The sequence below is a fragment of the Narcine bancroftii genome, chromosome 5 (assembly GCF_036971445.1).
Source record: "Narcine bancroftii isolate sNarBan1 chromosome 5, sNarBan1.hap1, whole genome shotgun sequence".
Lineage (NCBI taxonomy): Eukaryota > Metazoa > Chordata > Chondrichthyes > Torpediniformes > Narcinidae > Narcine > Narcine bancroftii.
Window position 1 is genome coordinate 5,292,055 of NC_091473.1, and position 22,645 is coordinate 5,314,699.

Here is a 22,645-nt window from a genome sequence, read left to right on the forward strand (position 1 = left end):
CAACAGGGTCATATTTATTCTTTAAATTATATGTGATTTTTTTTTTCACATAGGTATACAGCTGTTTCACAGTCCATTGTGCTATAAGCAGAGGGGAGTCAGAATTCTAAGTGATCACAAAACTTTTTTTTTGCTACTGCCAGTACTATTTTTATAAATAAGATTTGATATTTATTCAATTTGTGGCTTATTTCCATTAAATTACCTAGTAGATATTGCTCTAGGTCACCTGTGAAGGCCACACCTGTGATCCTAGTTAATTTTTCTGTGATGTCCTGCCAAAATGGCCTCACCTTCACGCATGACCACATAGCATGTAAAAAAGTTCCTGTCTCAGTTCCACATCTGAAACACATCTCTGATATTTCTGCTGTTGATCTTTGTAATTTCTGTGGGGTAAGATATAATTAGTGTAAAAAAATTATACTGAACCAATTCATATCTTGCATTTATAATTGATGTCATGCTGTCCTTACACCAATCTGACCAGCATCTTTCTGAAATCACCACAACCAAGTCCAACTCCCATCTTTCCTTTGACCTCTGTAATCTTGGTTTTGCACTTTCGATCTGGAGAGCATAGTACATTTTTGTTATAAATTTGGGTGTATTCCCTATTCATACTATTCATTCCATTTCACTAGTTTCAGATAGGGTCAACATTGATCTCCATCTTTCCCTTAAGAATAATCTAAGATGGAGAAAACAGAAGAATTACCTGTTGACCACTCTGTATTTGTGTTTTAATTGTTCAAAGGACATAAGAGTTCCTTCTGTGTAGCAGTCTTCAATATGTAATAATCGCAGTTGAGAATTATTCCGGGAGGGTCTGTGTTTCTACTGCTTGGTCCAGAACCTCCATTAACAGGGGCATTAATAGTTCTTTAAATTGTCTGTAAAACTCAGGTGGGAATCCATCCTCCACTGGTGATTTATTAGCCTGTAAGGTACTCAGGGCCTTTTCAATTTTTAGCCTTGTAAATGATGTGTCTAGTTCCATTTTTTCTCTCTCTTGTAGATATGGAAGTTCAACATTGGACAAAAATTCTTCCATTTCATTCTTGTATTCTAGTAACTCTGATTTGTATAATTTTGTGTAATGTTGTCTAAAAATGTCATTGATTTCCTTTTGTTTATATGCTGGAGTGTTTGTCTCTGTTTTTATAGCATGTGTCGTTCTTGATGACTTCTGCTTTAATCTGCCAAGATAAAAACTTTGTGTGCCCATTCACCTAACTCATAGTATTGTTGTTTAGTTTTTAATATAGCTTTTTATGTTCTCTGTCTGTGTTATCACTCTACTTTTTAGCTGGACAGATATTAAAAATAAGTTAATCCTTGTATGTAAATCATGCATCCTTGAGTAAAAGGAGTAGTCTCTTTCTGTGGGATTTAATTGCCTCTATATATACCACCCCACCTCACTGACAAAAGGCAAAGGAGGAAAAACCCAATACCCAACCCCAACCAACCAATTTTCCCCTGCAACCGCTGCAACCGTGTCTGCCTGTCCCGCATTGGACTTGTCAGCCACAAACGAGCCTGCAGCTGACGTGGACTTTTTACCCCCTCCATAAATCTTCGTCCGCGAAGCCAAGCCAAAGATATATCAATAAGGTTTGGATCCTTCATATATGAAATTGTGGTTTTTGCTGCTTTCGTCCTCATTACTGTACTTGCAGATTTATCAAGTATTGGGTCCAAGCAAAAATTAAAATATCCTCCAACCAATATATTTTGTCTCCTCTCTGCTGTTTTTAAGAAGATATCCTTCATAAAGGTTTCATTGTCATAATTTGGAGCATAAATATTCATAAATGTCCATGCTTCTCCATAAATTGTACAGTGTGCCATTACATTATCTTCTGGCTTGATCAATCAAAGTGTCTTCTATTAACACTGGTGTATTTTTATTAATTAGAATCACTACCCCTCTTGCCTTTGAACCAAAGGAAGACTATTATTTGTCCTACTCATTCTCTTTAATTTATTATGTTCCAATTTGGTAAGATGTGTTTCCTGCAAAAAAAGATTATATCTGTTTTTTACTTTATTTAGGTATGCCAAGACCCTTTTCCTCTTCACTGACCCATTTATCCTGTTAATATTAAGATTAATAAACTTTGGTGTTTTATCCATACCATTTTTCAAACAAATATTGTATAACAATAAAATCTTTCCAAATTTTAATAAATACTGTAACATTTCCCTTTTAAGAGGCATTCCCCTTTTAAGAAACACACATACATTCCTAGCTCTGACAGTGACATTAACAGTTAAAAACAGCCCTCGGAATTTGACGTAGAAGAAGAACCCCTCCCTTTAACACCATCATTTAAAACCGTTTCTCTCCTGGTGCCATTCTCCACCTTAAATCAGAGTTCCCATCCTGCTGCTTTCTCCACCACTTTCCTTTCTTTCCAGAACTCTCCATGTAAATTACAATGATTTTTCTTTTAGCAGTAAAAATAAAATGGTTCGGTACTACTAAATATAAATTTTAAAAAAGTATTTCAGTTAGTCCCATTTTAAAGTGGTATTTTCAGTCTTCTCATCATAACTTTCTTAAAAATTCTTCCATTTTTTCTTTGTTCTTGAAAATTCATTGATTACCTTCTGAGATGTCCACCCTCAATGTCACTGGGTAAATCATTAAATATTTAAAGTCTTTAGATCACAGTTGTCTCTTTACTTCATCAAATTCCTTTCTTTGACCAAGGCAGGGCTAAAGTCATGAAAAAACATTAATTTTGCATTGTTCTCCACTAATCTTATTTTTTGAATATTCATATGCTGCTCCCAAGATCACATCCCTCTCCTGGTAACTCAAAAGTCTTACCAGGACTAGTCATGGTTGCTGCTCTCTGGTTCTTCTGGGTCTGAGGGTCCAGTAAGCCCTTTCAATTTGCAACTTTGCATTTAACTTGTTCCAGTATGTTGTGGGATCTATGTTTCAAAGAAGCTCACCAGGTCTTTCCCCTTGATTCCTTCTCTCAGTGCAATGATTCTTACATTGTTACATCTGTTGAAATTTTCCATATGATTGATCTTGTCCATTAATTCTTTTCTGTCTGTGTCCCATGTTTTTGCTTTTTCTTCTAGAGCTTTTAGCCTGTCTTTTGTTTTGTCCAGCTCAGCCTCCACTTGAGTCATTCAATTCTATTGTGAAATTGTGGGTTTTGCTGCTTTCGTCCTCATTACTGTACTTGCAGATTTATCAAGTATTGGGTCCAAGCAAAAATTAAAATATCCTCCAACCAATATATTTTGTCTCCTCTCTTCTGGTTTGGGTTGGGACAAGTTTGGGCTTTGTGTAGGTCCCTGTGATTAAACATCTGACAAATACTGTCTGAATCCCAGCATGAATTATGGTATTGTCGGAAAGAACTGAATGATGAATGCAGGAAGTACTTTCACGATTTCTTTAATTTCCAATAGCTTTTCCGATATGTCTCTTATCGCTGATTCAACACTTGTGAAACAAGTGCACCAAGTTTCCATCTTATTCAGAATGTTGGCTATTAAGGCCCCTCCTGAGCCACTCCTCATCAGGCTTTCATGCGATGTTCCTGGCTGAGCTGTTGCTTCTTCAGATTTTGCTTTTGGTTGCCTTGGTCATTTAACACTAGTTTTATCCATTTTTAAAGATAAAATTCTGGTTTTTGAGCTTTAATACCATCTTTTTAATGCTTTTTAAGGAGAACTCTTTCAAAATATGTCTGCTCAGATCCTCAGCATGGCCACACCCCTCTTTTGGCCCTTTTTAAAAGAAAACCATTCTGTTCCTGAGGAGGAAAGATGCTGTGCATCCAAAAGATTTTATTGGTTTTCAATAATGCTCCTGGGAATTTGACATTTTTGGATGGTTTTCATCCAAGTTGTGTACTTGTCATCGAATACAACCATTTTTCTCCAGCCAATAGATTAAGATGTAATCACATCTTTTAAGGCCAACAATCTACACAAGACATTTTCTCAGGCTATTAAAGTAATCAAACAGCAGAAAGGAAGACACTAGGGGGAAATCAGGAAGTGATATAACAGCATTAATTCAGTGAAGAATCTTGGAATTGCTTGGGCTGTGGTAAAGCAAACAAATATGAATTGTACATGGAAGAAGCTCTCCACTACCTTCATGATTCCCGAGGTTTTTCCTGAGATGAGAGAAAATGTGAATGAGAAAGTGATGGTGCTTGGTTATCAACTTCAGCTCGAGATTAAAGAGGATGTCACTGACCTGCTTAAATATCTTGATAGTGATGAGTTTATTACAAATATAAGTATATCTGCACCAAGATTCTTACTGCAGCCAAACAGGTACTTCGCAAAAGAACCACAATAAGTGTGCATGTTATTGAATTAAAAAAAGATCATAAATGCAAGAAGATAGATGCAGTAGATGATAAATATTCAGTTACCATGGTGCAAAAAAAAGTGACTTTGCCATGGTACAATCAGATTTTTCATGTTGTTGGAGCCATCATGATTAGTGTTATGTGAAGAGGTTCAAATGATGAGGGGGTGTGGACAGTGGCAGGTTATTCTCTTTGGTAAATTGGTTGAGGACTAGAGATTACAGTTGTAAAGAGATTTTTTTTTACAGACCATGAAATTGGAATCTGGTATCTACAGGCTGCAAATGTGGTTGGAGACAGTTTGCCTTCATGAGGATAAATACTGTATATGGTGGAGAGATTTTTGCAAGGCAACAGAGAAAGAGAGAACTAGGGAGTTGGTTTGGTGGATATCTGGTACAGACAAAATGGGATGAATGGCCTTCTGTGCTTTGCAATAACCTTGTGATTCTATCATGTCAGAAGTGCAATGTTTTCTGCTGTTTATACAGGTTAAAGGAGATCGAGATATTGGATTTTCGCATTTGCGCCAAATGACTCAACAACAACTTGCACAATTCACTGCAAAATTGCTCAATCCTCTGTGTCATCATTTGGAAAATGCACACAATTTCTTTCAGGTAAAGCCTGCTATTTGTGGAGACCAAATAGGTCAGAGGTGGTGCAATGAGGTAACATTTCAACATGTTAACTGAAACCAAAAGGGTTACAGTACTTTCTCAGCTGTTTATTCCTCATCAGTAAAAGATTTCTCTTCAGTCCTAAACTAAACGTTTTATTGTGGTAAAGGAGTGAGCAGATGAAGGCACAATTTTGGTGGACGTAAATTGTTTTTGTGTAGATTAAAGCAGCTATTTAAAGAAATCTCTGGCCAGCATGCTCTTGTGCTGGGAATGGTGTAAGATTTCAAGGAAAAAATAACAAACCTCAAAGTGTAATGCTGGGTATTTAATTATGCCTCAAGGTGTAGTATTTCAAATCTGCATACCCAGATTAATTTCTTACTCCATGTTGAGTTAGTTGGTCTTAGCTTAATGACAGCACCATTTTAATTATGTTCTAAGCCTGTGAACTGGGCAGAATTAGACAGCTTGTCATCTTGATTGTGGTCCAAGAGTTCCATTTGGGAAAACATGGATGGATTTTGGGTTGGGACAAGTTTGGGCTTTGTATAGGTCCCTGTGGTTAAACATCTGACAAATACTATCTGAATCCCAGCATGAATTATGGTATTGTCAGCAAGAACTGAATGATGAATACAGGAAGTACTTTTGAAAAATGTCTCTGAGCTCAATAGTATTTTTGGCCTCTCCTTGCCATCTTGTAATTGAGAAAGTATATACAAGCACTGCTGCAGGAAGAATTTATGTGCACCATATTAAAAGATTTTTTGTGACAATGCTTTTATCACTTGTACTTAAATACTGTTTTGCGTGCTATCCAGACAAGTCAACATCTATTGTGCAACAGGTAGCACAAGAATAAAAACCAAGTATTACAATAAAATAAAAGTGCAGGGTATAATGTTAAAGAGAAAAATGTAAAGTTAGTGGTAAAGCATTGTCTTAATGAACTAATGTTAGAAACTTACTTGCTTGGTTATAGATCACAAAGTCAAGTCCTCCTGCATAAGAACTTGTAAATATTGTCAGAAATTAAATTAATCTTAATAAAGCTTCAGTGAATATGTAAACTAATAATAAGTCAGTTTTGATTTAGCTTTGAGGTGACTGAAGTAAAGGTCGATCTTATTCCATTATAATTAGCTACCGTTTTAATCTGCAGGTACTGATGGCTGAGAACAATGGTGTAGTGGATGTTCTGAGAGATGTAAAAGAGCAGCAGCGGTTGGCTGCATGCTATCAGCTACTACTTCAGATCTTGAACACTTTCTTTGCTTGGTAGGTACAAAGTCTTCTGGATTTCTGGAAGCGAATTGAAAGGAATTGATGGGTTGCGCTGTGTCAATGAAACAAATGGCTTTTTCAGAAGTATTCTGGCACTTTGAGGCAGTGGCTCTACTAGCCACACGACTGTGCTGATGGATATGCTCTTCATATTACTTTGGTCCCTATGTACACATGACCGAAAAAATATATACCATATGTATTCCTGTAATAGTCAAACTTTTGGACCACTTTTTCAGGCTGAGAAAAGGGGAGGGGGGTGGGATCGACTTTTACACGGGTCAAACTTTTGACCTTGTAAGTACAGGTACAGTACATGCTTCTTTCAAGGCTTTGGGAGCTGGGATGGTTGGGACCAGGTGGTAAGTCTGTCTTTGGAGCGTCAGGGTTAGTATGCACGAGTGGCCAGGGTGTCGGGGAGTTCATAAGCACGGGAAGCTGGGGCATCGGGGGTTCGTATTCACGGGCGGCTGGGGCATTGGGGGTTCATATGCATGGGTGGCTGGGGCATTGGGAGTTCAGATACGTGGGTGGCTGGGTCATTGGGAGTTCAGATGTGTGGGTGGCTGGGGTGTCAGGAGTTAGCAGGCACAGGAACCCAGTGTAAGGATCCACGATCGGGAGCTCGGATGGACAGGCGGCCAGGGTAAACCTAGCCTTGGTGGCTGCCAGGATGTATTTCTGACTTGTGTCAGGACGGAACACAATTGTAAGTTGAGGATGACTTGTAATCTAATGAGAATTGATGTCCTACATGTACACATTGCTCAGTTAGAGAGAAAATTTATCTCTTAATTAGTAGAGTTAGCGAGAACATGGGGGGTTCCACAATTAGGTAATGATATAATAATTTATTTCTCACTGGAGTGATACTTGGAGCAGTAACATTCAGTGGCATATTAACGGAGTAGGTGTTTTGTTTAAAATAAACAGGAGTGGATTTGCCCAGAATGAAAACCGTAAACTACTAAAGTCAGCCATTGGTGTTCTGGCAAACAGACTCAAAGCAGGAGATGGTGAATTGGGAATGGAAGAGCTTTTCAGGTATGATGAAGAATTTCTTATTTTCAAAGCTGGCATGTGGGAATGGAGACTTGAAGATAAGATCAATTTTCAAGGCATTAGGGACTTGTCAATGTGTGAAGAAGATTAGGGAGCAAGACTCACTTGAGGTCAGGGTAAAGGCAGCAGTAGTTTTAGATGTTTATAATAACCATTCTATGAAGATATACAGCATTCAGAGGAAGTGCATCTAAGAAACTGGGTATACAGCCAAGATCAGTTAATTTCTGGAAATGCACAACCCTTGAAGACTGTTCTCTGATTATATTGCCGCATTATGTGGTGATGCTTTTGTTTTGGTGAATCACCTTTTCTGTCTATGCATTCAATTTTTTTCTAACCATTGGATCAGAATAGTAACTTTTGCTTATGTTTGAATTAGCATCAAAATGACTTTGGCTTTGCTTAGGATACGTGTTAGAGATGATCAAATTTTTATTTCTCTCCACTCACGTCATAGAGCATTTTTCTAATTTATCAGAAAAAAAATCAATATTTAATATTCTGAAAGTAGATAAAGCTAATGAAATACACATTTATTGTTATGCTGAAGAAATCCAATCTTGTGTAATTTATGAATAATTATCTTCATCCCTGCAGGCAGACTTTCCGCTATCTGCAGAATTTTCAAAGCACTGTTCCCACCTGTGCTTCTGCAGTGACCCTGACCCAGCTGCTCATCGTCATATCATCCAGATCTTCAGTCAGCCAATGCAAGGAGAAAATAGGTTTGTCTTGACTTTTCTATCTTTGCTATCATGTTTACAATTTGGATTGGGGAATGGGAATTGCGAAACTGTTGAAAGCTAATAAAGGAAGTCAACATCTGGAACTTTTTTACTGCCCTCCTCCAACAGTCTTTGATCCTGATGCCAGTGTTGCCTTGAATTTGTGGTCCAATCAGACAAGGAAATTGTTTATTTTTATTTTGGTAAGGGAATGGTTTCCTGTCAGCTGATTACCTTTACTCCTTCATTAACCATGAGCCGAAGTCTGTATGATGCTATGTTGGAATAAAGTGTTCTGTGTTTACAGAGTGTCTTTTGTTTGGTAGCAAAATTCTGTTCATGGCCATCTTTATTTGGCACCATGTCACAAAAGGACAGAATATCAAAAGTAAATACAGAAATGCTGGAAGTATTTTGTTTTGTTCTCTGTGGAGAACAAAACAGAATTAATGCCCCAGATCAATGATCTTTCATCAGAAACTTGCTCAAAGGATTAGAGATTGATATCATAAAGTAAAAGAGGAAAGCTCAAAGAGTAAATTCCAAAGCTTCGAAAACCGGCAATTTAAGGCAGGACACCAATGGAGAGGTTATTAAAATTGGAGGCGTGCAGAGATCTTGGAGCATCAGGGTAGAATTTTTGGAGTAGTAATGTGCAACATTGCTCTTTTAATTAAGGTGCTTTTTCTATTAGATCACGTCTATCCTTCATTGCATTGGCTGAAAGTGTCACATTTATTATGACACTATGATACTTGTGTAGTATCTTCTCCCTAGCAATGCATCCTGTTCTTGTGATCTCTTCTGTTTACTTGAACTTCCATTTCCCCCTTTTGTGACTGATATAATCATCTTTATTAAATCTGTTGGGAAAGATCATAAGATAGTTTACACTACAAGATGTGCGTGTTTAAATAGCATGCGATTAATTTCCACGTTGTGTTCAGCATCAATTGCACGAGGATTCTTGTGCCAATCCTGGGTATTACCTACTGGAGAAAAAGAGAAAGGGAACAAGTACAACGAAGCTCTGGAAATCCTCTTATGGTAAGTGAACCTAATAATCAGATTAACTGGTCAGTATAAAGATGGGCTTCAACCTCTGAATGCTATCTGTATTGATGCAGCTTAATTGTGATGAAGTGTGTATCCAGTTTCTAGAGCTTGTAATGCTGTATGGGTTCAACCTATTCCAAGCTTAATCAAAATCTGATTGGATGTAGAATAAAAATGTTAATTTAAATCAAAAAATTAAGCTCTGGTGCACACCAAAGTCCAAACAATCTAGAGCCTCCTGGAACATCAGTGCCTTCCATAATGTTTGGACCAAAGACATTTTTTTGCCCCTGTGTTCCACCGTTTTAAATTTGTAATCAAACAATTTATATGTGATTAAAGTGCACATTCCAGATTTATTCAAGGGTATTTTGGTTTGACCATGTAGAAATTACAGCACTTTTTATGCATAGTCTCCTCATTTCAGCGCACCATTATTTTTGGGACATTAGCAATAGTATGTATATTAAAGTAGTCAAGTTTAGTACTTTATTGTGTATTCAATGACTGCTTGAAGTCTGTAATTCATAGATATCACCAGGTGCTGAGTACCTTCTCTGGTGATGCTTTGCCAGGCCTCTATTGAAGCTATCTTCAGATCCTGCTTGTTTCAAGGGCTTGTCCCCTCAAGTTTTCTCTTCAGCATATGGAAGGCATGATCAACTGGATTTCGATTGGGTGACTGACTTGGCCATTCAAGAATTTTACAGCTTTTAGCTTTGAAAAACTCCTTTGTTGCTTCAATAGTATGTTTGGGATCATTGTCTTGCTGTAGAATGAAGTACTAGCCAATGGATTTGGAGGCATTTGCTTGAACTCGAGCAGATAAGATATTCCTATACACCTCAGGCTTCATTTTACTACTGCCATCATCAGTTACATCATCAATGAAGGTAAGTATGCCAGTACCTGTGGCAGCCATAGAGGCCCAGGTCACAACACCCCCACTACCATGTTTCACAGACAAGGTGGTATGCTTTGGATCTTGGGCAGTTTGTTTACACCTCCACATTTTATTTTTGCCATCACTCTGAAACAGGTTCATCTTGGTCTCATCTGTCCACAAATCTTTTCCAGAATTCTGCAAGCTCTTTTAAATACTTCTTGGCAAACTTTAATCTGGCCCTCCTGTTTCTGTGGCGAACTAGTGGTTTGCATCTTGCAGAGTGGCCTCCATATTTCTGTTCATAAAATCTTCTGCGGACTGTAGTCACTGCTGTAGTCACATCCACACCTGCCTCCTGAAGAATGTTTCTGAACTGTCGGACAGGCGTTTGGAGATTTTTCTTCATGATTTTCAGAATTCTTCTGTAATCAGCAGTAGCGGTCCATTTGTAATTACTGAGCTCACCAGTATGCTTTTTTATGGTGTTCCAAACTGTTGATTTGGTTTGGGTTAGATGTCTCTTTCTGTTTTATTCTTGGTTTTCAGCCTCATTATGGCTTCTTGGACTTTCATTGGTACAACTCTGGACCTCATGTTGAAAAATGGCAACTACAGACTCCAAAGTGATCAAAAGCTTAGAAGCAAGTCTAGCTTCTCTTTATACCTTCACCAATTAAGCAACTAAATATACCTGAGTCCTCACAAACACCTGTGAAGCCAAATGTCCCAAACATTATGATGTGCAGAATTGGGGGAACCATGTATAAAAAGTGGTGTAATTTCTTCTTGGTCAACCCAAAATGTATACAAATAACCTTGAATAAAATCTGGAACATGCACTTTAATTATTAGACATACAGCACAGTAACAGACCATTTTTGCCCGAGTCCGTGCTGCCCAATTACACCCAATTAACCTACATCCCCTGGTCGGTACACATCAAACTGTGGGAGCAAATCTGCGACCCAAGGAGAACCCATGCGGACATGGGGAGAACATACAAACTCCTTACAGACAGCGCTGGATTTGAACCCCGGTCCCGATCACTGACGTTGTAATATCATTGCGCTAACCACTACACTAACCGTGCTGTCCCGATCATATGTGAATGGTTTGATTACATAATTAAATGTTGTAAGATGGCTATAATATGAATGTTTACACTGTGATGCTGCCACAAAACGCAGAATTGTATAACTTGTTCATGACAATAAATTCTGATTCTAAAACACAGGGACAAATAAAGAATAAAAGTGTCTTTGTCCCAAAATTATGGAGGGCACTGTAGTGTCGTAGATTGGATTGGAGGTAAGGACAATATTTTTTTGCCATTCTGAATTCGCCCTTCAACTAAATAGCTTGCTGGACCATTTCAGAGAGCACTTAAAAAATCCACCACATTGAAATGTGACAAGAGTAAGGTCAACAGACTTGCTTCTCATATAAAGGACATTTGTGAATCAGATTCTTTGTGAAACTCTGGTTACTCTAGATTATTTAATTAACTGAATTTAATTTCCATAGCAGCTGTGGTAAGAATTAGGACTTTGAATCCGTGATACCTTTTCAACCAAATAGAATATATTTTGAAGTAAGATGATTTATTGAAACTTAGTTTTATAATATTCAACTTGCTTTTTGTTATGTCTTAACTCTATGTAATCCATTTAGAAAATGTTGGATACTGACGAGCTCATTGTTAATTTATTCTTGAATCACTGCATTAATTCAGCATAGAGTACTTTGTTTTCCCACATTTGCCAATTATGAGGAAGGCTACTAGAATAAAGGAAATAAATATTGCCAATTATGTATTGCAGTTCTTTGTAAACCAGTGAAGCTGAATGAAGATGAGTAACTTTTTTTTCTGCTTTGCCAGTATTTATTTGAAACATACAGATGATGTGTTTAAATCTGTGGAGGAAATTGCTGGTGTGGGTGTTCCTGAACTATTGAACTCAACCAAGGATGGCAACTCATTGACATTTCCAACGCTGACCAGGTTTGTATAGAATGATGCTTCAGGTACCAAAAACATTCTTCAGTGTAAAATTAGAATTCAGCTCATAGATATTATTATAACTAAATGCACCCCAGTTCACAGCTTGAACTGGTTAAAGGTGTAGAAATATGAAATTCGGCACCTATGGGCTAAAGTTTTCAGACTCTTGGACCTCCCTGTCTCACTTGAACACTAAAGATCTGCCTGTACCACTGACAACACATTTTTTTGCATCACTGGCCAAATGTGAATATTTTCTTTCTTCCTTTCCATGCTCTTAAATGCATGAATAGTTGAAAGTATTTTTGCTTCCATTCTTGGTCTAGTCATTGCAGTGGTTCTCAACTTTTTTCCACTCACATACCACTTTAAGCAATCCCTATGCCATTGGTGCTCTGTCATTAGTAAGGGATTGCTTAAGGTGGGATATGGGTGGAAAGGGAAGGTTAAGAATCACTGCTCTAGACCCAATTGTTACTGAAATGTTTTGCTTGAGAAAAATTGTCATTGGCCCATTTCATTTGAAGTTATGAAACCAGGCACTGGTCTTGTGATACCTATTGTAGTATTTTTGAATGTTATTGCACATCATTAGGAAGGTACATTGACAGTGAATTCAGTTTCCACCCTTTTTATTCATTGGTGTGAAAGAAATGAATCTGGATTAGATAGTGAAAATAGCAAGAAAATGTGCTTATTTTCTGCACAGGCAAACTTTTCTAGTCTTCTACCGGGTGATGATGAGGGAATTGGATGCGTCAGTGAAGGAAATTCCAGCTGGTACACAGTCAGATTCACCAGAGGTAATGTAGGTCTTTCATTGTTGCAATTTTCTTTAAATTTAGCCATTGTGGCATTTTGTGAAACTATCACTGGGAGCAAAATGTCAAAGATCAAATGAAATGGCATCCAATTGGAGTCTGCTTAGGAAACAATTGGAGTAGCCACAGTGTGTTTCAAGAGTAGGTCAGAGGTTAAGAATGCTACGGTGGGTAATCCGTGGCCTAATTTCCTGAAGTCTGTCCATTTTCTATAAGGTTCAAGTCAGGAGTGTGTCGGAATATTCTCCACTTGGCTGGATACGAAGCTTCAACACTGAAAGTGGACAATGCAGCCTGCTTAATAGTCACCCTATTGCGAACCATTCATTCATTTTGTCACCGAAGCATAATAGCATCAATTTATACAATCTACAGGATGCACTGCAACAACTCGCCAAGACTTTATCATAGCAACTTCCAAACCCCTGAGCTCTCCCAGCTGGAAAGACAAGGGCAAACAAAATGAGGAAGAACAGTACTACCAACTGGAAGTTGCCTTCAAGGCACAGGCCATTCTGACTTGGAAGGATATCGCCATTCCTTCACTGGATCAAAATCCTGGAACTTCATTCCCAACAGCATTGTGGGTATATCCACACCTCAAGGACTACAGCAGTTCAAGAAGGCAGTTCACCACCACCTTCTCTGGCTCCGGCTTTGAAGTCCCACCTCCCTTGAATGAGCATCAAAACAATGATACATTTTCTGGACATGTGAGAGAGTAGAAAAATTTTGGGATGATCTCAATCAGATATTAAATAAAATAACAGAAAACAATATACCAAAGAATCCAGAGATCTTTCTCCTAAGTAACATAAAAAATAAAGAATTTGGAATTGACTTGGAGGATGCACAAAAAAGATTTGTTAAGATAGCCCTAGCTGTAGCAAAAAAATGTATTATGTCAACCTGGAAATTGGAAGATAATTTGAAAATACAACAATGGTATATAGAAATGAATAAATGTATTCCATTAGAAAAAATAACATATAGTTTAAGAAATAATATTGAAATATTCGAACAAGTATGGGAGCCTTACATTAAATACAATAGCGAAAACCTACCGGGAACAAACATTACCTAAGTTGATGGAAGGAGAAGAGAAGAAAAGAATGGACTCAGTAGAATTTCTGGTGTATTTTTGTTAAATGACAACATTGTCTAACTGAATTAATGCAACCTAGATTGTATAACTAAAATGGATGAGAGGGGGGGGGGATGGGGGGGTGGCTTGGGAGGAGGGAGGGGGGAGGGAGAAAAAGTCACTGTAAATGTGTGGAAAAGAAAAAGTGTATATCATGGCTATTGTGATTTATGGTGTGAAAAATAAAAAAATTAAAAAAAAAAACAAAAAAAAAAAAACAATGATACATTTAAGGTTGACAGCATTTGCAAACAGTGACAAATGGGGTATATGATTGAGTCCATGAAGAGGAAAAGAAATGTTTTCCATCACTCTTTTGATTGGTACTTTGAGAAGTGCTGGCATCAGTTTGTCTGTTTTTATCCCAGTGTGCCATATAGAATGACAATTAAACCATTATGCAACCACTTGGCTTGTGAAGGAGATAAACGCTGTCGTTGCTGTACCTAACAACGTGATAGTTTTAATGTATGCCTTTTAAACCCTTTCTACTTAAACTGACTCTGACTTGGTTTCAGGTGCAAGTGGAGAAGCTGTTGCGTTGGAATCTAGCTGTGAGGGATTTTCACATCCTGGTAAATCTTGTAAAGGTAAATAGATTTCTCATCAGAGTACGTAAATTTTGTCTCCTTTCCAACATCAAGAAGGGAAGTTCCTCAAGTTTATCTTACCATTTAATATGAGGACAATTCCTGTTTCCCTTAATTTACATTCATTTATGGAATATGAGAAGGACATGCTCCCCTGATTCCCTTTAGAACTGAGTAGCTTGCTATTTCAGAAGGCGGTTAGTGATCAGGAATCACATGTAAGGTGGACAAGGCTGCATTTCCCTCATGGAGAATTGTAAACAAACATGTTCTGAAGCTCAATGCTACTATTTACTGGTAATTTTTATCCCAGAATTTACTGAACTAATTTGATGTTTTTTTTCCATCTGATGGTGACATTGAATTTGTTTCACTGAGGTCCATCCCATTTCTGGCTCCGTATTTTGATCATTCCCATGGTTAACAAAAACAATAGTTTAAAATAATCCATTGACAGTTCCAATATACAGAAAGGATTTCCACTGTGCATTTGGGAGTGGTGTTAACTTCACCAAGGAACTGACTAGGAGAGCAGCTGGTTATGCTCCTCCCAAATCTTTGCAAGTGTCACTACGATGTGGCTGCAGGGTCAGGACAGCCTTGGAATTTTAATTTTCTCTTGTTATCATCACAGTGAAGACCCTGAGGGAGTGCACATTTGAAGTCCTTAGTACTGTGAATGTTTGCTGTTTATTATGAACTTTTATCTTTTTTATATTCTCACCAATGTCACAGGTGTTCGACAGCAGGCCAGTACTGGGTGTTTGCCTTAAGGTAACCAACTTATTCTATTTTGGTTTGGCCGTGGTAAAATTTGTTCCTTTATACACGGTGAGAGGAAGGGGAGACCATGCATTTATTTTGTGCCTTATTGCAACGTTAAAACCTCTCAAGATGGTTTATCTATCGACTTATATTGTTTCATGCAGTATCTGTTCAGTAGACAATAAAAAAGCCAGTTTTCACCAGCTATCTAAAGTCATATTGTGTTGCAGATAGAAACAATTCACTCCAATTATAATGCACTCATTCATACTGATCATACATCAGTCCCATTTTATTCTCCACACATTTACATCAATTCTCCTTTTGAGGCAATTTCCTTCTAAATGTTACAGTAATGAAGCTTTTGATGATAGTATAAGAAATTGGATTCTTATCTTAATTCAAGATTTAATAGGATTTACCCAGTGATGCCTGACTTTTTTTTTAATCCATTCCCTCTCTTTCATGATCCATGGTTCTTCCATTTTCAGCCAAAAGTTACTTTGCAAGATGCATCACGTGCTAGGTTTAAATGGTAAAGCTCTGTTGTTTCACTTGATCTCATCTTTCCAAAATAATTCTAAAGTTTTCAATTTACCCGTCAATCTCAAGCTGAAGAAGGTCCCAATTAAGTTCCAGCTCTTGGAGGTGTTCAGGAGTCTCGGTCTAGATTATGTTTTGGATGTCTCATTATCTATTCTAGTCGTCCTACTCTTCTGAAATTCTGCCCACAATTGGTCAGCTGATAACTCTTCAAAGCCTGAAATTAAGTTATGAAACAGGACACAAATTTTTTAAATTTTGTCACAGTTCATAGTGGAGTTCCACTCTGATAATATGTTTAACAGCCACTGTCATCTTTTTGGGTGAAAGAATGTTATCAGTAGATTCCCAGTTATTGAAAAGAATCTCCCAAAGAGGGGGATAGACATTATCTACATGACCTTGAGTAGATGTCTCATGTGGTATGCTGTTCCAGAAGATTAAAGAGCAGGAGCCGCAAGGTGAGCTGGCTAATTAAATATTGGCTTGGTAACAGGAGATGGGGTAGTGGTGGAAGTAATTCTGTGGAAGTGTTTGTAGTGAAACCACTATTGTACATATTTGTCATATGTAAATAAAATGACCTTTCCTGGTTGACCCTGCCTTCACTGGCTGGCTTGTGACTCCTCCCCTTTCTTCCCCATAAAGGCTGTTATGCCACAAGCCTGCCCCCAGTTCGAGTCCGGGTCAGTGTGAGTGACCAACACAGGGATGTTGTCCACCTCTTGTCTAAAAGCCTTCAGCTTTGCAAATCTCAGCCTTTGTGTAGTTGACCGTGCATCAATCTTTTGGTGATGTACTGTATTTGATGGCATAACATGGGCATATAAGATTCTCCTTCCCCCCGGCCCCCCCCCATTTCAGCAGGGAATGTTAAGAATATTTTTGGTGTATTTACAGGTAAGTATTTAATGTTGAGTAACTCCAACAGTGATAGTCATCACTGCTTGGCTCACTCGCATCCCTGCCATCTATCATTGGGGACTGGTGGCGGGCTGTTAGGAGGAGCGGAACGGTGGGATCAATGTGGAGGCTGATGGCGGGCTGTTGGGAGACACTCCCGACAGCCCACTTTCAGTCCCTGCACTGGTGCCACTGCCCTGCTCTCTCCTGGGGGAGAGCGGGGAGGTGGAACAGTGTGGGGACTGGCGGCGGGCTGTCAGGGGGAAGTGGGGCGATGGGATCATAGTGGGGACTGATAGCCACTGATCCCACTGCCCTGCTTCCCCGCCCCCCCCCAACAGCTCGCCACCGGTCTCCAGTGATAGATAGCAGTGATGCTGGTGAGACACACAGTGACAATGATCTCTGTCAGCATTGCTCACCATTATTGCCCTAATTTCAACTTCACATATAAGACCCTGGATATTTGAGCCATTTTTTTGGAAATAAAATAGGTCTTGTATGTCATCAAATATAGTACATTAATGACTTAAACGTGAACACGAGACATGATGAGTAAGTTTGGGAATAACACGAGACTTGGAGGTATTGTGGATTGTGAGAAGGCTTGTCTAAGGCAAGATTTAGATCAGATAGAAAGTGAGAGGAATATTGTCAAATTGAATGTACTCTGACAAGTATGAGATGATACTTTATTGGGAAGTCATCGGGAACCATAGAACACCACAGCACAGAAGCAGGCCCTATGGCCCATCTAGTCCATGCTGAACTATTTGTGGTTCCCTGAAATTGGCAACACAGGTTGATAGTATGGTAAAAAAGGTGTATGTTATACCTGCCTTTGTATGTAGACAAATTGGGACATAATATTGCAACCTTACAAAGCGCTGGTTCAACTACATTTGTTTGTAGTTCTAGTCATTTGTACTGTGGGAAGAAAAGGATTGGACTGAGAGAATGCAGTGGCGATTAACCAGAGTATGGCCAAGATTGGAAGACTTTAGTTGTGGGGAGAAATTGGATAGGGTGAACTTGGTTTTCTTTGGAGCAAGGGAGACTGAGAGGTGGCCTTATAGAGGTATATAAAAATTATGAGAGGGACTGATTGAGGAGTCAGTCAGAATCTTTTGCTCATGATTACAGTTTCAAAAACGAGGGATTGGGTTTCTGGTGAGGGAAAGGAATTTTAATAGGGATCAGAGGAGAATGTTTTTTGTACTCAGGAAATGATTGATATCTGGGATCCAATACCATTGGAGGTGGAAATGGATACAATTACTACTGTTACGAGACATTTAGACCAACAGTTGAATGGTCAAGACATTGGAGGATGTGGCCCTAATAGAGGCAAATAGGATTGGTGTAGAGGGGGAAAGGTTCAGTGAGAATGAAATGGGAAAAAGAGCCCATTTCTCTGCTATACAACTCTGAATGTTTATGTGGCAATTTGAGTGTTTTATCAAATAAAAGATGGTCAAGGAATGTATTTTGTGACTTCTCATTATTGGTGAACTCCATTTTTTAAAAGGCAAGAAAGGAACACGGTGCACTGACTCTGCCATTCCTTCCCATTACCTCTCCCAGAGGAACCCAACACCCAACCCCAACCAACCAATTTTCCCCTGCAACCGCTGCAACCGTGTCTGCCTGTCCCGCATCGGACTTGTCAGCCACCAACGAGCCTGCAGCAGACGTGGACATTTACCCCTCCATAAATCTTCGTCCGCAAAGCCAAGCCAAGAAGAATAGAGGAATACAAATTTAAAACCCTCACTTGTAACTTTTCAAATTGAAAGGCATTTCTATCTGGATGCCCAGACAAGATGAGAATAAACTGTATAGTTTTGGAGGAATTAATTTCTTTGATGGAATTGTTAAACTTTTTTTAGTGTTATTAATGGTTATGTCTTATGATGCAGCATGGACGACTTTTCGTTGAATCTTTTCTGAAACAAGGCATGCCACTCCTTGATTTCAGCTTCAAGAAGCACCAGGTATGAATTTCCAGCAAAGGATTTCATATTTGTAATAATTCCAAACAAAGATAATTTATCATGGGCTTCAGGTGGCTTATATTAAATCTAATATATGAGATTGAAAGGATTCTGAAAAGCATGTGAATATAAATGAAAATCTGCAATAGGTGAAGGAATTGAAGGGAAGACCTAAGTTTGTAAAAAGTCTTTCATGGCTTAGGAGTCCCAAAGTGCTTTACAGCCATTTAAGTACTTTTGAAGTGTGGTCATTTTACTACAGTACATTTCCTCACATCCAATACACTTGGAGGCCAGACATTGTTTGGTTTTTGGGGTTTTCTTTTGTTATTGGAACAAAACCAAAAAAACCCCCAAAGCAGCACAGTAGTGCTTGAGAGCCCAAGGTCCCTGCTCCTGCCCGAGAGGCCACTCTTCTTGATGACATCGGAGCAAAGGATTCTTCCAACTGCTTATGGCTGGGAGACAGAGGCACGCAGTTTGTAAGCAAAGTACAGCGGAGGGTAAAGAAGAAATGGAAAGAGAGGGGAGTTACTTGAAACAATGACAACCAGCGTTCAAGCCCTTTGCTTTAAGGGCTGACCCTTGCACCTAATTTCTCCCCATGTTCTGCCTGGCCTGCCGACTTCCTCCAGTCGCTCACCGATGGCTCGAGATTCCAGCCTGCTTCTCTGTCTGCCTTCCCCGGGTGGTTCTGAGATCTGTTGTTATGAAACTGGCACCAAGAGAGCCCCACATGGGCAAGTCAGGAGATTTTTTAAAAAAATCAACTTGTGACAGTTTCTTAAAAAAAAAGTTCAGTTTTGAATTCTGAACTTTGGATATGGGAAAACGTACTGTGTAAGCAGTTGCCCAAGGCAAGGACTCACAATGGGCACCATGATTGAGGGATCAATATTGTCCAGGCTACTATGGGGAAATCTTCCTGTTTCTATTCAAAATGGTCCCTAAGGATCATTAACATCAACCTCAATTTAGTATCTCCTTCAGAAATTAGTATGTTCAGCGTGTGCAGTCCCTCAACTACACACACTTCCAACCTTGATTAGAGTAAAACACAAAAGCTTGCAGACACATCGAAGTAAAAACACAATTCTGGAGAAACTCAGCACCTCAAACAGCAAACTTGATATAGCGAAGATAAAGATACATAACCAATGTTTCGGGCTTGAGCCCTCGTACGCTTTGGAATAGAATCTGATTCAAGATTTGTTTAAATACTGAAAATCATTCCAGAGAGAGTTTTGTGTGTTTATTTTGATAATAAGTAGCTCTTAATGAAAATGGACTGAAAAAAATTCAGGACATTGTAGATTCTCTGAATTCCATTTAACAGTTTTCATTGAGGTAAGCAAGAACAGCTGCAGGCGCTGGGATCAAGTACACTACACAAAAAAGCTAGAGAAACAGATCATGGTGCTTCGATTAAAAAGTAAAAGACATTTGTCATTCTGGGCCTGACTTCAGGAGTGGCAATTTTCATTTCCCTTTTACGATTTTTTTTTTTCAGATAGGAGGCAGGTAAAAAATTGGTTCCTAAGACAAGAATAATAAGCTTAGGATCACATCTGTACTGGATCATTGCTCAGATTTCCTTCTGTCCAAATCAGAAGTGCTTCTTCTGTTGAGGCTCATTGAAGTTAAGAAAGCACAGGTGCCAACACCACCAAAATTGTTATATCTTTTCTCATAGTGCTATTCTAGAAAATTTAATTAAAAAACTACATCAAACAAAGGAAAACTGGTAAGACTTAACAGGTCAGGTCATGCAAGGAAAAAAAAGGATCTCGGGGTTGAATGTGATGTTATTATTTGACAATACATTTGAACTTGAATTTGTTCCATGGAGAAATGGACAGTCATCATATCAAGAAAGCGTTCCAACCCACAACGTTGACTGTCGATCTCTCCATGACCTGCTGAGCCTCCCCAGCTTCTCTTTATTTGGTCTCAAGATTTCACCAAATTAGTTCTTGTGTTTTTACCAAAACAAAACTTTGTTTAAATTTGGTTTATTCCAAGTTAAAGGGGAAGGGAGCAGAAACAATGTTCTAAATTCACTTTTACAATGTTGTTATTTGTAAATTAAATCATCTTCTTCAGAAGTTATTTGAACACTGAAGATTTTTTTTACCTTTAAGGATGATGTTCAGAGTTTGCTGAAAACCCTACAGTTGAGCACTCGTCAGCTGCACCATATGTGTGGACACAGCAAGGTATCACTGTCGTATTTAAGGTTGTTGAGTTGCAAGTACAGTAAAACTCCTGTTACCCAGAATTCAAGCAACTGGCAGCCTCAAGCAACAGGCAAAAAAAAAAATCACAGAAAATAAATTGGTAAAAAATACTGAAGTTTGAAATTGGCACTCCTCTCCATTATTTCATCAATCACACAGCATGCAATCTTAAGGAACCATATATAAAAAAAACTTATCGGCATCTACCAATCCCCAGAGGTGCCGGATACCAGGGTTTTACTGTAATTAATACCAGTTAACTTTCCTGGTCTAAGTTTGAATTTATTGTATAAGTATCTATAGATTAAGTTGAAAACTCTACTGCTCATTTATCTCAGTCAATTTTGCTTTGGACTGGTTTCATCCAAGTAACTGAGACAAGGATCATTGCATGCCATTTAACTAATGTGGATGAGAAAGATAAACTCTCCTTTAACAGTTCAGCACAGACTAGATGGACTGAAGGGCCTGTTTCTGTGCAGTAGAATTCTGCATGTCTAAGTCAATGAACACAAAATTATTAATTTATCCTGAAATTTGGGTTCTAGAGTCAGAGAATTGCATAGCATTGAAACAGGTTCTTCAGCCCATCGTCTTTGTGCCAACCTTGAAGCCCTTACCTGTCTAGCAACCCTCATGGAATTATTGTAGAAAGATGACCTGAAGCAGTGTATTGAATGAAAAATTGTTTAAATTGTTATTTTTAAAAAATTGACAAAATAAATTAAAATTTTACCATTATGTTCATATTTTCAATATAAATAAAATGCTTTGGGAGGTAAACAGTTGTTTTGTGTCAGCAGACTAAATATTAGGCAAGATCACCATTTTGAAAGAATGCATTTATCAAAAATCTGAATGATTTATTGTTAATTCACTTCTACTTTACCATAATGGTCATTATTAAATTAATTGTCATCAGAACTAAAGTACTGTGGAATCTAAAACGTTCACTCTTTTGCTTAGATTATTTAATATGGTTGGGTATTTGCAGAGCATCTGGCTGGGAGAGTCTATTCTGAGAAATTGAGGAGAATATTTTGATGTTTACAAGAGATTCCTTGTTCAAGAAAGTTTCCAAGAACAGAAAAACATTTTGCAATTTCATTCAAGAGATGGGAGTGTGCTGTGGATTGGGTTTAATATTTTGCTTACTAATATTAGTATTAATAAGATTAATATAGATAAGGACACCCTGTTGATGCATGTGTACGTTAATACTGGCGTTATCAGCAAAGCTTACACTTTCAGGCTTTAAAAATATTTAAAAGTAAATCTGCAGGCATCATTTACTGCATTTGGCCTCCTCTACGTCAGTGATACTGGATTCAGCTGGGAAATTGTTTCTTTGTATACCTTCGCTCTGTCCCCTGCAACAGCAGGGACCTCCCAGTGGCCAACCATTTTAATTCCATACACCATTCCCACACTGCCTTGCCTATCCATGGCCTCATGCATTGCCAAACCGAGGCTACCTGCAAATCGGAGGAACAGCACCTTGTAATCTGTCTGGGGATTCTCCAATCAAATGGCATTCACAATGACTTCCATTTCCATTAAACCCCTCCCCCAAGTCTCTCGTTCCCTATCCCTCGGTCTCCTTTCCTCCAGCATATCACCCCATTCCCTCTTACCCTATCAGAGAGCTACCC

General features: G+C 38.5%; 1 protein-coding gene across 3 annotated transcripts in view; it reads left to right on the top strand.

Annotated features, from left to right (window-relative positions):
• Positions 1 to 22,645, top strand: part of fancd2 (FA complementation group D2) — a 129,518-nt gene that overhangs the window by 103,956 nt on the left and 2,917 nt on the right. For 2 of the 3 annotated variants that reach the window (XM_069936607.1, XM_069936610.1), the window contains 11 exons: positions 4,847 to 4,975; positions 6,141 to 6,256; positions 7,196 to 7,306; positions 7,925 to 8,052; positions 9,000 to 9,099; positions 11,874 to 11,996; positions 12,706 to 12,799; positions 14,480 to 14,551; positions 15,287 to 15,325; positions 18,682 to 18,756; positions 20,898 to 20,972. In XM_069936607.1, the coding sequence (XP_069792708.1) occupies positions 4,847 to 4,975; positions 6,141 to 6,256; positions 7,196 to 7,306; positions 7,925 to 8,052; positions 9,000 to 9,099; positions 11,874 to 11,996; positions 12,706 to 12,799; positions 14,480 to 14,551; positions 15,287 to 15,325; positions 18,682 to 18,756; positions 20,898 to 20,972 (1,062 nt within the window). The remainder of the gene's footprint in view (positions 1 to 4,846; positions 4,976 to 6,140; positions 6,257 to 7,195; positions 7,307 to 7,924; positions 8,053 to 8,999; positions 9,100 to 11,873; positions 11,997 to 12,705; positions 12,800 to 14,479; positions 14,552 to 15,286; positions 15,326 to 18,681; positions 18,757 to 20,897; positions 20,973 to 22,645) is intronic. The other variant, XM_069936608.1, reaches the window with a different exon arrangement.